This window comes from Actinia tenebrosa, unplaced genomic scaffold (genome assembly GCF_029948245.1).
Source record: "Actinia tenebrosa isolate PJP-AT-01 unplaced genomic scaffold, QUT_ActTen_1.0 PGA_scaffold0__85_contigs__length_37466705, whole genome shotgun sequence".
In the NCBI taxonomy this organism is placed as follows: Eukaryota; Metazoa; Cnidaria; class Anthozoa; order Actiniaria; family Actiniidae; genus Actinia; species Actinia tenebrosa.
Window position 1 is genome coordinate 24,281,561 of NW_028292569.1, and position 15,421 is coordinate 24,296,981.

Consider the following 15,421-nt stretch of genomic DNA (forward strand, 5'->3'; position numbering starts at 1 on the left):
TTTATTATATAATTATCAATGAAGTATGTTTTGGCTTTTTCAGGCAATTCTTTCCGTGTATTTTTGAATAGCCATCGCAATGGTGTTATTTTCACGTGTGAAGATATCAATTTTTCGAAATAGAGAAAAATAGATATTTCATTGGTAATTATATAATAAATATGTATTTTTTTTTTTTTGATAATGCGCTTTACGCGATGAAACTATATTAGCATGGCTAAGCAGTCCATTGATGTGCATAGGTACCTAAGAAAACTCGTGAGAAAAACTTTATTTAAGGCAGACATATGGAATACAGACATTTGGAAATGTAGAAGAAATAAGACATCGAAAATGTTGATAAAATTGGCTTGTCAAAATATTAAGAAAGAAAGAAAGCGAAACAGATAAGGACAGAGAGAAAATAAAAGAGAGAGACTTTAGAGTTGGTAGTAAAATAGGTTGACACTTGTGCAGACTTTAATTTAACTTTTTGCAAAATTGACCGATTCATATCACGAGTTTCTTTTTTATTCGTGTTTTATTCTTTAGCTTCTTTGCCGATCCCTTGACATACAAGTTATTTAACTTTTGTAATCATATTTTGACATGAGAATTTATGTTTCTTTGTGTATTGAGATTCTCTCTTCGACACTTCTTGCCTTAATGTTTGAATGTTCGGTACAGGTGGACAGCGGGTATCAAGGCTTGATCTTTCTTGTAACCACCTATGGCTCAACAAACGTTTAAGCCACCAAAGCACAAAAATATTGCAACCATGATTTTTAGACACCGACTTAAACATGTTGCCAACAATACTTAGATTTCAAAAACAATATATATTTTTACAACGTAGCTGTTCTGTTGTAGCGGAAGCTAGATGGTAGAGAGAACTCATTGTTTTTGGTCACCAGTTTGCCAAATTTAAGAGCAAGGCTGATTAATATTAGATGTTCCGGATATCGGGTCTTTCAGGACGATCAGTGGCGCGTATAGGCTCACAGTGCACTAAAATATTGGGTAGTCAAGCTTTAATTCACTTACAGACTTTATTGAGAACTTGAAGACGGTTAAAAAGAGGAATGGAAAGTTGTAAATAATAATACTAAAGGGAACAGATTGAAAGGAAAGGAGGATAGGGCAGTGTTAAAAGAGATGTTCTAGGTAAGTAAAAACGTGGCTAATATATTTATAATCAATATTCTTGAAGTTGCCGGCTTACAGCGCCCTTCAAATCTTCCCCAAAACGTTCATGTTTGAAAACCAAAATAAATCAAGGGAATTAAAATATTCGACCAACATTTTGATTTTAAAATTATCAATTTTTGGCGTAAGAATGAATTAAATTCAAAATTTTCACTTGTCGGGGATATGTTACAGGGACCAGCTCTTTCCTTGTGATCCAAGTTGTAAGCCACTACATTTGTCAAAATTTTAGTTCAGAAAAAAATCCTTTAGAAATGGATATTTTTCGAGACGAATTTTGTTCATATTTTTGCTTTTGCTTTCTTACTTCAGTATCCCAGCTATATATTTTTTCCTTTTCTGTTAATTTCTAGTGTTGTTTTTTTCTTTTTCCAAAAATGAAAACAGTTCGGCTTTCTTTACCAAGCGAATTGATATCAAACGTTTTCAATAACAAGAAGAGAAAAAAAAGTACAATACAACCTTTGTTAAAAAAAGATAGAAAAACTGGAAAATTATTGTTTTTAAACATTTAAATTAAATAGCATTTCATTTGTGACCCTTTTTCTTCTTTAATATTTGGGTCAAATAAAACGGTCAAAAATCAAAGATGGTTGACTCCACAATACGAATAAAACACATGAAGTATGGTACAAATTCGGAATGCTTAGGTGTTCATGCCATTTTTGTATTTTCTTAAAATTATGTATCATGGTTTACCTATGTTTTAAGAATCTTTGAAAACTTTCCAGTGTGAAATACGTTTTCCTTATATTTCAGATTCGGCTAGACCCAACTGAGAAATTAAATTTAAGGTAAGCTTAACCAATGCGTTATTACTATATTATAAAACAGTAGAAATATATCGTGCTCTTTTTTATAAAATATAAAAGATTATTTCAAAATATATCAAGTATTTTGTATAATGACACCAGTAGAATAATAACTTGTTCTTTTGATCTTTTGCTTTCTTGGCCGTACTTTAGTTGTTTTGTTACCTCCGCAAACAGTTTCGCAACAATTAAAAAAAAGTGTCTATTCTTTTAACGCTATTTTCCTTTCATTTATTCTTATTGTTTTTTTCTAATGTTGACCTGTGGAATTTTAAGCTTGTGATGTCCCTCGTGATATAGTACGATTGAAATTTTCAAATGCTATTTATAGGCATTTAGATTAATAATATTTTGACATTAATTTTATTGAAATACATCTCTAATTAACGTTTTTCTTTTTAATGATTATTAATAGAAAAATAATAATAAATCGATGATAAAAATATATATTAAAATGAGAAATAATGATTTTTTTTGACATTCTTACATTACGAGGTACTTTTTAAAGCGTTTTGTTTTGTTTCGTTTTTTTTTATTTATTTTTTTATTATAATTAATTTGCAAGTGTATACTTGAACAAAAAACTGATATTGCAATCCATAAATGTTACTAAGATTTTTAATAACCTTAAATGTTCCTAAGTTAATTTCACCGGAAATTTCTTTAAGGAAATATACTTCTTATAGCACTGCTACCACTTTCCGCATCAATTTTTTTTTTTCGTTGGGCAAACAGGAGACATGATCACGTTTTCATCGATTCAAAATTTTCGTGGACCGATTTGACAGCCGCCCTGGCCTAGGCCTGCTATCAAATTATAGAATCCACTTCAGAAGAATTGCATAAATTTCTTTCCTTGATAGTAGTAATATATAATGAGAAAATATCCACTTTAAATTCTAAAGCGTGAGTTAGAATTAAATTTTTATTTTAAGAACAACAGGATATAGGATTGTATCGATAAAGGAAATTTAGTACAGGAGGACACAGGCATAGGCTTTAAATCTTAACCTAACTCATGGGCTTTATGTAATCTATATAATAAATTTGTAGTCTATATAATCAGTCTATATTAGATTTATTAGCCTAAAAACGACCAATTTCATTTGCCTAGTGAGACTATGCTTAAAGACAACGCCCATATGAAAGCTAAACTGCTGAACTAAACAAAGTGGACTCAAATTTATTGTTAAACAAAATGGTAGCCCCATTTTGAAGACAATTTGAAATCATTTTAACTAGAAATAAATAAAGAATGTGTTTACATTTTTGTTAATCCGTCGGGATTTGCATAATATATTACCCTCTACTTTCCAGAAGGTAGTTATGTAGTTCACTCCCAGCACAAAAATTTAAAACTAACTTAATAAAAATACAAAATTACGAAGCAAAGCAAAGATGATAAATAAATTTTAAAAAATCTTATGATAAAGTTCATAATGAACTCATAACTGAACTTATCGGTATTATAATAAAAAAGCTGTTTTCTAATGACAAGAATAATGAATAATTCATGAACATAGATATATAATATATTTTTTTAATTTATATCCGTTATTTAATTACAGATATTATTAAACTATTTGATAAAGCAAAGAACGTAGTTATCAAAACTTTTTTTTTTCTATTTACTTTTTTAAATATGCTCAGTTATGTTTATTTTTTTATTTTTTTCTAGTTTGTGCTTCAATCTTTGTTTTTGATTCATGGTTCTAAGTTTCAAATAGCTTTTCATAAAGATTTTACTTTTGTTTGATTTCTCTTTTTTTCTTTCCTTCCTGTCTCGCTGTCTTCTTGCTATTGACTTACTTCAAGTAAGCCGTATTACGTTTTCTATCTAAAATCGTGCGGGAAGATTTGCAAGTCTTGTTTTGGTAGAATGTGACGTCAATAGCGCATTCCAAAGTGCATTAGTAACTATTCCGATACATGTTCTTGAAAGTTGACGGCAGCTTGATTATATCCACGGACTAGTATACCAACCAAAAGAAAAAGAAATAAAAGAGATAGAAAGGAATAAAGAAAAACATATTCCTTTTATATTTTATTTCAAAATTTGACTTTTCCCATTTTTTAACAAGAATTGAAACGAAAGTCCGCAAATTAGAAAAAAAAAATTGCATAACATGCCGCACTATTTGTTTCTCTCCTTCCTCTTTGTCACTTTTTTATTATTTGTTTTGATGTGACGTTTGTTAACACAGTTTTTAAAGTAGAGAGCACCAAATAGGCACATGGTCTTGCTTGCAAATACATGACCCTTATATTGGTACCCGCTGCCCCCTTACAAAATATCATATTCACAATCTTCAAACAAATCACATCAAACTTTCTAAAACTCCATTCATTTTCCATGCTTGTTAAAGATAGTTTGTACCAAAAGAAAAAAAAAAGAAAGAATACTACTTTTTTAAGTAAAAAAATGGATAAAAAAGTTGAATAAACTGTCACATTTTCCATGTTCCTTAGAAAAATGTGAAAGTCCCCTAAACAAACATGTTGGATAGTGTTACGTATGTCATTGCACTAACAACCTTTGAAAGTATTATGTCATGTGACCTTTATCTGCCGGGTATCATGTTGTTTAAGTATAGGGTTAACGATAGTTATAGGCACGTGCTTCGGTCGTCAGGTTTTTTGCTGATTGTCTAACCTTGTTTGACAGCCATCCTCAAGAAACATGAAAAATAGTTTAAACAAGACTGTCATAATATTTGACATTGCACAAACAACAACCAATAAACAACCACACAAAAACAAATCTTAAAATGACGAAAATGCATGGTGAAGACAGCAGCAAATGATGTTTTTGATGAACTCAATAAACATTGTGGCTAACTGTTTGCTGGGGAAAACATAACTCTGGATATTTAAATGTCACTTTTTACCACGGTTTTTATTGCTACTTGCTAATCGAGAGAACAATCGCGATCACGACAACGGGAAAATCGGGCAATAGACTACCGTCAGTTAAATAAATTGTTCAGTACCTTTGCATACTCTGATTGACGGCAGTGTATTGCCCAATTTCCCAGTCTCGGTTTTTTTGATCAGCGCGTAGCAATGAAAAAAGTGGTAAGTGAGCTAAAGTGTGTGTAATTTTCATCGTTACTTTAGTTGTAATGTGTTATGCCAATGCATTCGTTTTTAAATATTTTTTGATCCTTGCAAGTTATGAAATCAATCAGGGTTGGAGAAAAACATTTCTCGACGTTCAATCTTACATATATATACAGTTCAATCTTACTTATATTTAAAGCAAAATAGAAAACGGAGTCAAAAAAAAAAAAAAAAAAAAAAAACATAGCTGAGCAACCAAAAAAATTTGATATGAAGCAAAGTTTGATAATATTTGAATGGATTGCATGATGCGGTGGCAGCGTGATTGAGCTAAAATAATGAAAGCTATAAAGTTATCAGAATCGTTTTCGCAAACTGCATTGAGACTGGGGCTAATTATAGTAACCAAGGATTCGCTTTGAGAGGATGCTTGAACACCTGTGAAATAGGTAACCAGTGCGTTCACAGGCGCACCCTACTCCATGACCCATATTACCTATGAGGTAATGCACCACGAAGGAATAAGTTATGAGCAGGACACCAGGGGCATTCAAATCATTGCATCTAACTCGACCAAGAAGTTTCGCTGAATCTCTTCACGCCCTTCAAGAACTACCGGACTTTCTCAAGCATCGATCGAGAAAAAAAAATCTATAAGGAAAAAAAAACTCCAGTCAAACTCAAGACTCGTGGCACAAAGCTTCTTGCTTTGAATTCAAAAGGTTTGAGACTAAACATCATTAAGCAATTTACATATTTGATAGATATGTCTTAGTGTCAAATCTGGAGTGTCTTTCGATTTAAAAAAAAACTTGACTGAGCTTGTAGGTAGGCGCTGTGATACTGTAATGTCTAATTAACAAATTAGTCGTCAAAAACGCCAAAGCAAGTACCTCTGGTAGTGAGACAAGAAATCTTTCAGACACAGAATTTTTTTACTTTTTTTGTAGTCACTAAAGTCTGTGTGTGTGTGTGACCTCTTTGGTCATCTGTGCCCTCTGTATTTGACCTTACTAAAACCATTTCCTTGCGGTTCTTGCTTTTGACTTTTCTCTTGTTCTTATTTTCTCATAAGCCTTAATGCCTCTAAAATATTTCTTTTAAATTTTTATTGTCAAAACGTTTCCTAGAAAACTGGTTTACTATAAATATAGTAACTAAGCCAAGACATTCTTCACTTGAACGTATCATGATCTTTCAATATGGTGTCATTCTAAACTTGCATTTCTTATATGAATTTGAGACAATGTTTTTTACTGTCACGATATTTTTCTTTTTAACTATTTATTTCATTCAAATTTACATTCCTTTTTTTTTTTTTTTTTTTTTCTGTCTTTTACTTGAATTTTTTTCTTGATGCTGTGTCAATGGCTTAGCTTAATCTTTTCTACGTTTTACATATGTATTTTCAAGAAGGTTTTCTAGTTTTTTTACTTATAATTTTGATAATCTTATATGACTTAAGCAAACATTTTCGCTTAAGACGTTCATTTTGGCGATCCGATAATTTATTATAATATTTCAAATATCTTTTGATGAAAATGTAATAAAGTCCACAGTGGGATATCCCAGCGCTTTCGAGTTGGTGGCCACTAGAATGACGTAAGTGTTGACGATGTGTGTTTCAAGGGTCTTGGTTAACTGGTAAGGGCAAATCAGGGCATGGTTTTTAAGGACTATATTACTGCAACTGTTTGTATATCAGTGACACAATTTACATAAGCTTCAATATCAACAACAACAATTTTTTACAAAAAAATTAAATCAAAAATCATTGCTTTTGCTGAAAGATTTTAAACTTTAAAATCAAAGAAAAAACATCGAATTAAAATTACATTATCTTTAGTCTAGAATAAACTATAACGATAAAAAATAGGATATATAAAAGCAAGTTAAACAACATAACATTTTCTAGTCTGTCAATATATTATTATATTTGGAAATATACTTTAGTCATATCATTTTTGAACACCTCGTTATTCGAGTTCTCGGTCCCCGAATGTTTTATTTATTCCCCAAAACGCACAACTAAACTAGCTGAGGATATTTAGCTGTATTGGAAATTTCTTACGAAATATTTTAAATAATCAGCTAGCTAAAGCACATATTTTGTTTCTCCTTAAAAAAATATTTTACCGTAAAATTTCCAACACAAAAACGTTTATAGTCTCTTGAAAGTGTGTTTTAACATTGTTCAAAAACAACTCTTTATCTCCGATAATAGTCACGTGACTGTTGCCAATATTTTGACAAACGAAAAATCTTTCTTTTTTTTTTTCTTTTTTTTTTTTTTTACATTTGTGAACTCCTTGAGCGTTTTGTATGTAACATAGCGGGCATGACTGGTTTCCTTAAGGTTATATCTTCTTAACCAAGCAGTCATCAAATTGTTTAACCATTTTATTTTTTCAACAACAGAATAAGAATAACATGGTCTGCATTCATGATTTCAAAGTTGAACCGTAGCATCGTTTGATCTGATGCATCAGCTATAGAACATAGCGGCCACCAACCGTTTACCACACTTTTTGACAGTGTCTGTATTAACTGGGTAACATAGCGGCCACCAACGAGGGTCAATACAGGTGGGCCATGTAGGACAATGATGACACCACAATAACAAATTAGGAGCTGATTAAAACAAAACGACAATACAAGTTCCTAGAAAACATGACTTAATACTATGAGTATGAGAATGTTAAAGGCAATGCATTGGGACGTGCTGGCTGAATTCATTGATTTCTACATCTTTGTTGTTAAGGCAACATATAATAGGGCGTACTTTTTAATCTTTTTTCCCCCTTGGAGACATTACGTAATGTTGTCGTACCCTACGTGTAGCGTTGCTAGGTGACGGCTAGTTATTGCCCAGACATGACCTAATGACAAGAATAATTGATTCTTAAATTGTTGTTGATCGATTGACAGAAATCAGTCTCAAGAATGTCTTTCAGTCGAGTAGTAATGACATATGTATTAAGCACAATATAGCGTCGTCCAAATCTTAGGTCTAAAAAATCTTATGGATACCCTTTAAAATATACATCGGCTGGGACTAGCTAAGGTCGGATGTTATAAAAAAGGTAAGTAGTTGAGGGCCACTGGCATTAGCTGCATGAGTATTGAAAGGACTGAGAATCAAGTAAAAACTCATCTGGCAACTTTTGCAGATTAAGATATAAATAAAATAATGTCAACAAATTTTTATTAATTTTATATAATATAAATTTTGGATTTATTTAATACATAATATTTAAAAAATCGACGACCATCCCAATACTTTTCCCGAGAGTACCCCCTCCCGGGGGTGTATGGTAACACTAATGGGGACGAGAATAAACTAAAGTTAAGATTGACAAAGCTCTCTCTCTTATCATAACTCATCATCAAGAATGATGATATTGATGGTGGCCATTATGATGTTGAATGATGATGATGATGAACAAAATAATCTCCTAATTAGGCATATCTTTCATTTGACTTTGGTTTGACATTATCAGCATTATAAGGGATGGTGATGATGATGATGATTATGACATTGTGCTGGTGCTTGAGCTTGTGGTAATAATTATTGTCGATAATAAATTACTAAAAAAAAAACATACTCCTAATACCATGTTGAGCTTGGTAATCGTAGCATTAGGTTATAAAATATTTTGATAAATTAAAAAGTTTACTAACTTAATAATTTTGCGAAAAGAAAAAAACATCATATAACATCAATAAAAAGGCAATAATCAGAAGCAAATTTCCTCATCCACTTTAGCCCATTACAGGTTCTAGATTCTTTTAAGTGCTTCCTAATTTCAGCATTGGCTACAAGTCATTCTGTCACTTTTTATGGATGCGGGTTCCACTAAGAAAGATAATAACTTTTTTAAATCTACACTCTACTTTTCTTAGGGGGGAAAACGGAAATATTTTTCCTTTTGACATGTGGCGACTAGGTGTCTGTACTGATTCCAACTCTCAACCTGTTCACTGTGCACATCTTCCATTGTTGGTATTACCATATAAGGTATCTTGTAAACAACCTGGTTCAAAAAGTTGACGACATGGAACGGGTCAGGGTTGTTAATTGTTCACCAGTCGATATCAAAGCTTGTTGTTCAAACTAAGACTGATATATTAGCCAAGAAGTTGATTATCTTGGAAAATATGCTTTCGATCTAGACAGTTACGTCAAATGTTCTTCATTATTCAACTATCATGATGGCAGGATGGCTTTGGAGGTCAATATGGTATTGATTTAATTGCAAGTAATATAATCCATAATAATATCTTGCCTTATTTGATATAATTGTTTAAATCTTGAATTCTTTTTCAGATTTTTATACGAGGGCAGTTAGGGAAGAATCATTGAGCAACCGATATCCCAGTGGAGTATGCCTCATAGAGGTAAATATCAAGAATTATCGGACTGAAATCCAGACCTTTTGAACACAGCTATGACTATAATAATTAATTACAAAGTTAAATCTATATCATTTAATACTATAAAACATACATATAATATTTTCCTTTGCCTTTTACTGAAAAATACGAAAAAAATAATATATTTGTATAAATGAAAATGTACTAAGATTGGTTCCGCAAAGAATTTTTTACTGGAAATTTGACTGGTCGAAACAATAGAATATTTGATTAATCCAGTACAGAGAATTTTTAAGTAGGCCACCTTGTTATATATGAGATGCCAAAAAATCTTCACAAAAACAATTGCAAGTTGCCGGATCATTATTTTGCCTGGAATAATGGCAGTTTTGAATTTCTTCTTGAAAAATCTTTATCGCCGTCAAATTACTAACTTTGAAGATTTTGAGACTAATTGGATTTCAAGGCTTTATTAGAACTCTAAACTTGATCTTATTTATATATCAACTGCAATTTTATTCTTCTTCCTCGTGCTGTTCTATAGTTTTATCGAGTTAATATTGGTAATAAATTTTTAAAATTTTCTACCGGTGAAGACGGGTTCTAGCCTTTTACGTATCTTGCTATCCATATCCCTCAATTAAAACATCAAATTCTAATAAACATTTACAAAAAGTAACATACCAAATAGTCTTGATATGTTTTGTGGAAAAAAAAGTTCTCGACTAGTTTGTTAACGTGAAACTCAACGAACTAAATTGTGAGCATCTGTCAACATGATTGTATCCTTTTTAGAACATTATCCAGGAAACCCATCATTTTTTTAACATTCAGCAGCAGTTCCTACCTTAAATACAAATACTTCATTAGATGACATTTTTTGCTATTTTTTCATAAATTGAAGGTCCCGGTGGGGTGAACCAGTTAGGAGGTGTGTTCGTCAATGGCCGACCACTTCCCGATTACATGCGCCACCGCATTGTCGAGCTGGCTCATTGTGGCGTTCGTCCATCGGAGATCTCTCGGCAACTACTCGTATCCCACGGCTGCGTCAGTAAGATACTCGGGCGCTACTACGAAACGGGGTCAGTTCGACCAGGTGCTATCGGTGGAAGCAAACCCAAAGTAGCCACACCAAAAGTGGTGAAAAAGATCTTAGAGTACAAAGATAAGAATCCGTGTATCTTTGCCTGGGAAATAAGGAACAATCTACTGGCTGACGAAATATGTGACAAGACAAATGTTCCAAGTGTAAGCTCCATAAACAGGATACTCCGGAACTCAGCTGCCGAGAAAGAAGCTCGGGCCGTGCACGAACAGGTTAAACATGCTCAACAGGTACATCAACAAATTCAGCAACAGGTGACTCTACAACCCCAGCTCAATGGATTTCCCTCACAGATCAATTTTACGCTTCCTCACACGACCGCCGTCAACTTCACCCCAAACATACAGAATACTCAGACTGCACAGCAGCATCCTACTGTCCCTAACCCCTCCCAGGTCCAGCCACCTCAACAGCAACCTTCCCCTGTCAAGACCCCTCAGGAGATCATTGTACAAAGGGCTGCGAAGACGCCTACTGAGAATGGCCATAAGATCTCCCAAAATGGTAATACTTTACAATTTACAAATAATCTGTTTTCTAAAATAATCAATTTTCTGTCATAGGAAGAAAATGGCTTTAGGCACCTTGCACTAATTTTCCAATTTCGGAGTCAAATTACAATTCCCTTCTCTTTGAGGATTGAAAACTGTTTTGATGTTAGTTTTTTCATTGCATGTTTTGACGCCCATTAGGGGATTTATTGCAAAGGTATATATCGTTCTCAAAAACAATGAAATTGTAAGCGAAATATATGTAGCTAAAAAGCATGGTTTGTAATAAAGAACAGGAGTCTACGCGGAGAAAAGCGTTCTACCTTGAAAATATTCCATTAATTGGTTCAAAAATGCAATGCGCCATAACGAACACCGTAGCCTCTTGCCAAATGCTGGAGATTTTTTGGGAAGGATAAAATAAGTAATGCCCTGTTTTTTATATCAAATTGACAAAGATATTTTTTACACTTTTAGGAAATGGTCAAGAAATCCATGTCAAATCAGAACAAAATGCATCAAAAGAAGAAATAGAGAATGAAAAGACGAACGAAGACCGGAAACGAAAATCAGACAGCGTCCTAAGTGACAATGTGGACACGATAAAGGAAATCCCTCAGAAACTTAATGGCGAGAATACTGATGTTAATGGTAACGAAGGCCCCGAGGCGAAGAAGAGAAAAGTGGTGTACATTGACAATGGTAATGGCAATTGCAATAAGACGGAGACGTTAAGCGTGAGTATATACATATATAAAACATTTTCCCTTATCATACCAGAATTAAGGCCGGATACGAATTATAAGTATCGAGATGACCATTAGAATACCAGGCAGATGACGGATTTTGATCTTGAGCTTGTCATAAATTATGCAGCTCCTGTCATGCCAAAGATGCGACATTTGGAAGAAGAAGAGAAGAACAGACACATTTCTCAAATGTTGAAACTGCAATATGAAAACATTTTTATCAACTAGCATATTTTTTACAATTTTCTTTAAAAAAAAAAACTTGCATCAAAATTTTCTGCACCTTCACTTTGGCTTAAAAAACGGGTAACTATCGTCAAAATGACATCTTTTGAATGTCACATTGGTCCAGGAATGAATTGTGTTATAATAAATTAAATACAAACAAAATTAAAAGAAAATATTGTTTTCTTTAATGCAACAGCCTGTTTACACGCGCGTGTCGCCCACTTGGATCAAGTACAATTCTGTGATTCCCAGTGGCTTTGCAATTGCTGGAAACATCAACGGTATAAACACCATAGCAGACATGAATGGCATCAATATGAATGGTCTTAATGGTATTGGTAACATGAACGGCATTAGTGCTTTGAATGGAATCAACACTATGGCAGCTCAGGTGAATGGTTTCAATGGAATGAATGGTATGGGAAACGGAATGGGAAATGGGGTGGGATTTGTGAATGGGAACACAGCCATCAATGGCATCAATGGTCTTGCTGGAATCAGTACGCTTAATGGAATAAATGCCTTGGCAAACATCAGTTGTCAAACAATGAATGGTTTGAATGGAATAAATGGAATCAATGCCCTAAATGGTCTTCATCAAGCCAATGGTGTTAATGGCAACAACACAAGTTACCCACAAAATACTGAACAAGAAAGATCCATGAACCAGAATCATAGCAATGGTAATGGAGTGCATTCAGACAACATCCATTGGTCATCCCAGTACCCAGTTGTATGCATTCCTGAATCCAGCCAATCAGGAGGCATAAACCAAAACAATGGCACCAACAAGGGAGAAGCTTTCCATCCCCAAATCACTTTCCAATTTGCTGGTACTTCAAGACCGGAAATCCAAAACATAAACGGAAATACCACAACCACTTCCGTTTACGCTCCAATCACCACAGCTGGTCCCAGGTTCTCGACAATCCCAGTTGGGAATCCGCTGGCCAACGGCATCCAAACCATGCAGTTTACTCGTCCCATGACAACGGAGTTCACATCACCAATCATGAAATTCGTTGGCCCTGGTACGTTTCTCCCACTAAGACCATCAATGTCAGCACTGGACACGCTTACCCAAGGATAAAAACTACATCCAAAGACATTGACAAGTTATGACAAGCTACGTCTAATGCGCATGCGCTAAAAAACAAAAACTACCACATAGCAAGTTATTAAGAGAGCAACCGGAAGTGTTTCTGATTTAGTGGCAGGTACCTGATCCCTGGATAAAACAATACCATATGTATGCACTGTATAGAGTAAAAACGACAGATTGTAATCATAGACTATAGATAAACTCCAAGAGACATCCATACACACTAATGTTTAGGACTATGCTGCCTCAGTTTTGGCCGTATCATAAGTCAGGTCAGAAATATTTAAATTTATTGAAGGATCGTGCCACATTTCAGTTTGTGGTAGTTTTTTCCTAAGCACTTTAAACAATGTTACCCGAAATATATCATTTATACATATGTAAACTATATCCGACTCTACAAAATCTTATAATTTATCCTATATATATATTTTTTTTTCTCTATAAACAAAAATAATCACTAACGATAAATAATACTTCAGTATTATTTAAAATTTAGATGATTGAATTTGTCTTTCTAGCTTTGACCTGATTAGCATCTAATCGGAATAACAGGGAACGATTTTATTGTAAAACTATAATAATAATATTGTTAATGATATCGTTATGTCATAACATTTAGCCGTAAATATTTAATGGCAAATTTATTGTAATTATTAATGTATATTTATCTTTATTAATGATAGAGTTGGGCAAAATCTAGCAAATTACTAAGTAGCTTCATTAAATATTTTATTGATCATTTCTAAGCAAATTGAGTTTAAAGTAGTTGAAATGACATTTAAGCTGCAAAATGATTGAAGTACTAAGTATAAAACTGAAATAGTTAAGGACAATGGCGCCCATTCAGATAAAGCGCAGGATTTAAGGTTAACATTTAAAATGAAAGCACTTATATACTTGACTTGAAAATATTCTTTAAAAAAACGAAAAAGATTGTTTAGTAACCAGACTATTCCGCAAAAACTTCAATACGCATGCGCGTGCAATTATGCAGCTGACATATTGTAGGCGAATTCACAGAAACGATTTTCAAGCTGAATAAAAACGGGGTTTTACTTTGTAGTTATTTTTATTAACAAAATAGCTAAAAACAATTTAAAATATTTATTTTCTGAAAAAGAAAGGTCGTGACTCTGGAAGCAGCAAGAAACGTGCCGCACATGTTATTAATGAATAATTAAACCTTTCAGCGGAAGATAAAGCAAAAAACTGTTCGCAGTTTGTTACGCAGTTTCTATTCAGCTTGAGCTAATATATTTTATCATATCTAATGTATGTATTTATCAAACTAAAGGATATTCTATTTTTCCATATAATTAATCAATATCGATACAATATATTTATTGCTGTTCACTGGCTCTAGATAACATCATCAGCAGACAAAGGAAGACTAGTTGTTATTTCCTCCCTAATAAATTTTAGTCGCTGATTTCAGTTGCTGTAAAATTAGTTGAATAGAGTTGGCTGTTTCGCTGGGTTGTCCATCGAAAATAGGAAATTAGCTGGCATTGTTTTTGAAATTCTCTGCGCTCTTGTGATGAAAAACATTGGCACAGTTAAAAATCTTGGGTTTTTTTTTTTTTGATCATGTAAAAAACGGAAGGTTCTTAGCTTGTATCAACCTTTTCTTAGAATTGATCCAACTTTATATCTAAGACACTGCTTTTCAATATACAATAATATTTCATGGCGAGTTGTTCAAAGTAAAAAATAAAAAAAATAAAAAAATCGACTCAAACCATGCTGTTTTATAATTTTTGGTGGACAATCCAGTTATCCAGTTGTTAAGCTTAAACTTCCGACATTTAAGCCGAACCGCCGTTTCGGATTTTAACAGCGCAACGCGGTATCTGAAAATCAGTGTAAAATGTAATAATAGCCAGTAAACTTGAAATAAATAAAAGTGAACGATAATGTTTTATTTTTTATTTCTTCGACCAAGGCTTGCTCGAAGGAAGACCTATATCGACGCCTGGAACAATCCATTCGTCTCTCGAAAAAAATAATTGACCTCGGGGAAATTTTATTTATTTACACTGAGATGGTATGGGATTCGTGAAAAGCGAAAGATACGCGGTCAAGTTGGTGATAGCAGGATGAGTCACAGATTGCTGCTTCTGTAACAAACATGATTTCCTCTTAGTACCAGCCTCATTTACCTAAACCACAGATCATATATACTTGAATGCCAATCGTAACCACTTTGAATAATATAATAAATGAATTCGGAGACAATTTTACCCATTTTGATTGCACTGTTCCCTTGTCAGAATTTTTCTCCTTTCGCTCGAGAAAAAAAAGTATATAGT

General features: G+C 33.3%; 1 protein-coding gene across 3 annotated transcripts; it reads left to right on the plus strand.

Annotated features, from left to right (window-relative positions):
* The first annotated feature begins 155 nt into the window (after positions 1-155).
* LOC116295137 (uncharacterized) lies at positions 156-15,026 on the plus strand. Of its 3 annotated transcripts, XM_031702881.2 has the most exons (6): positions 156-1,143; positions 1,945-1,979; positions 9,385-9,455; positions 10,336-11,043; positions 11,508-11,767; positions 12,204-15,026. In XM_031702881.2, the coding sequence occupies exons 3-6, from the start codon at positions 9,443-9,445 to the stop codon at positions 13,095-13,097; spliced, it is 1,875 nt and encodes a 624-aa protein (XP_031558741.2). In that variant the 5' UTR covers positions 156-1,143; positions 1,945-1,979; positions 9,385-9,442; the 3' UTR covers positions 13,098-15,026. The 3 variants fall into 3 exon arrangements, with proteins under 3 accessions (XP_031558741.2, XP_031558742.2, XP_031558743.2); XM_031702882.2 differs by lacking the exons at positions 156-1,143; positions 1,945-1,979 and adding an exon at positions 8,952-9,298; XM_031702883.2 differs by lacking the exons at positions 156-1,143; positions 1,945-1,979 and adding an exon at positions 8,952-9,289.
* Positions 15,027-15,421: the final 395 nt, after the last annotated feature.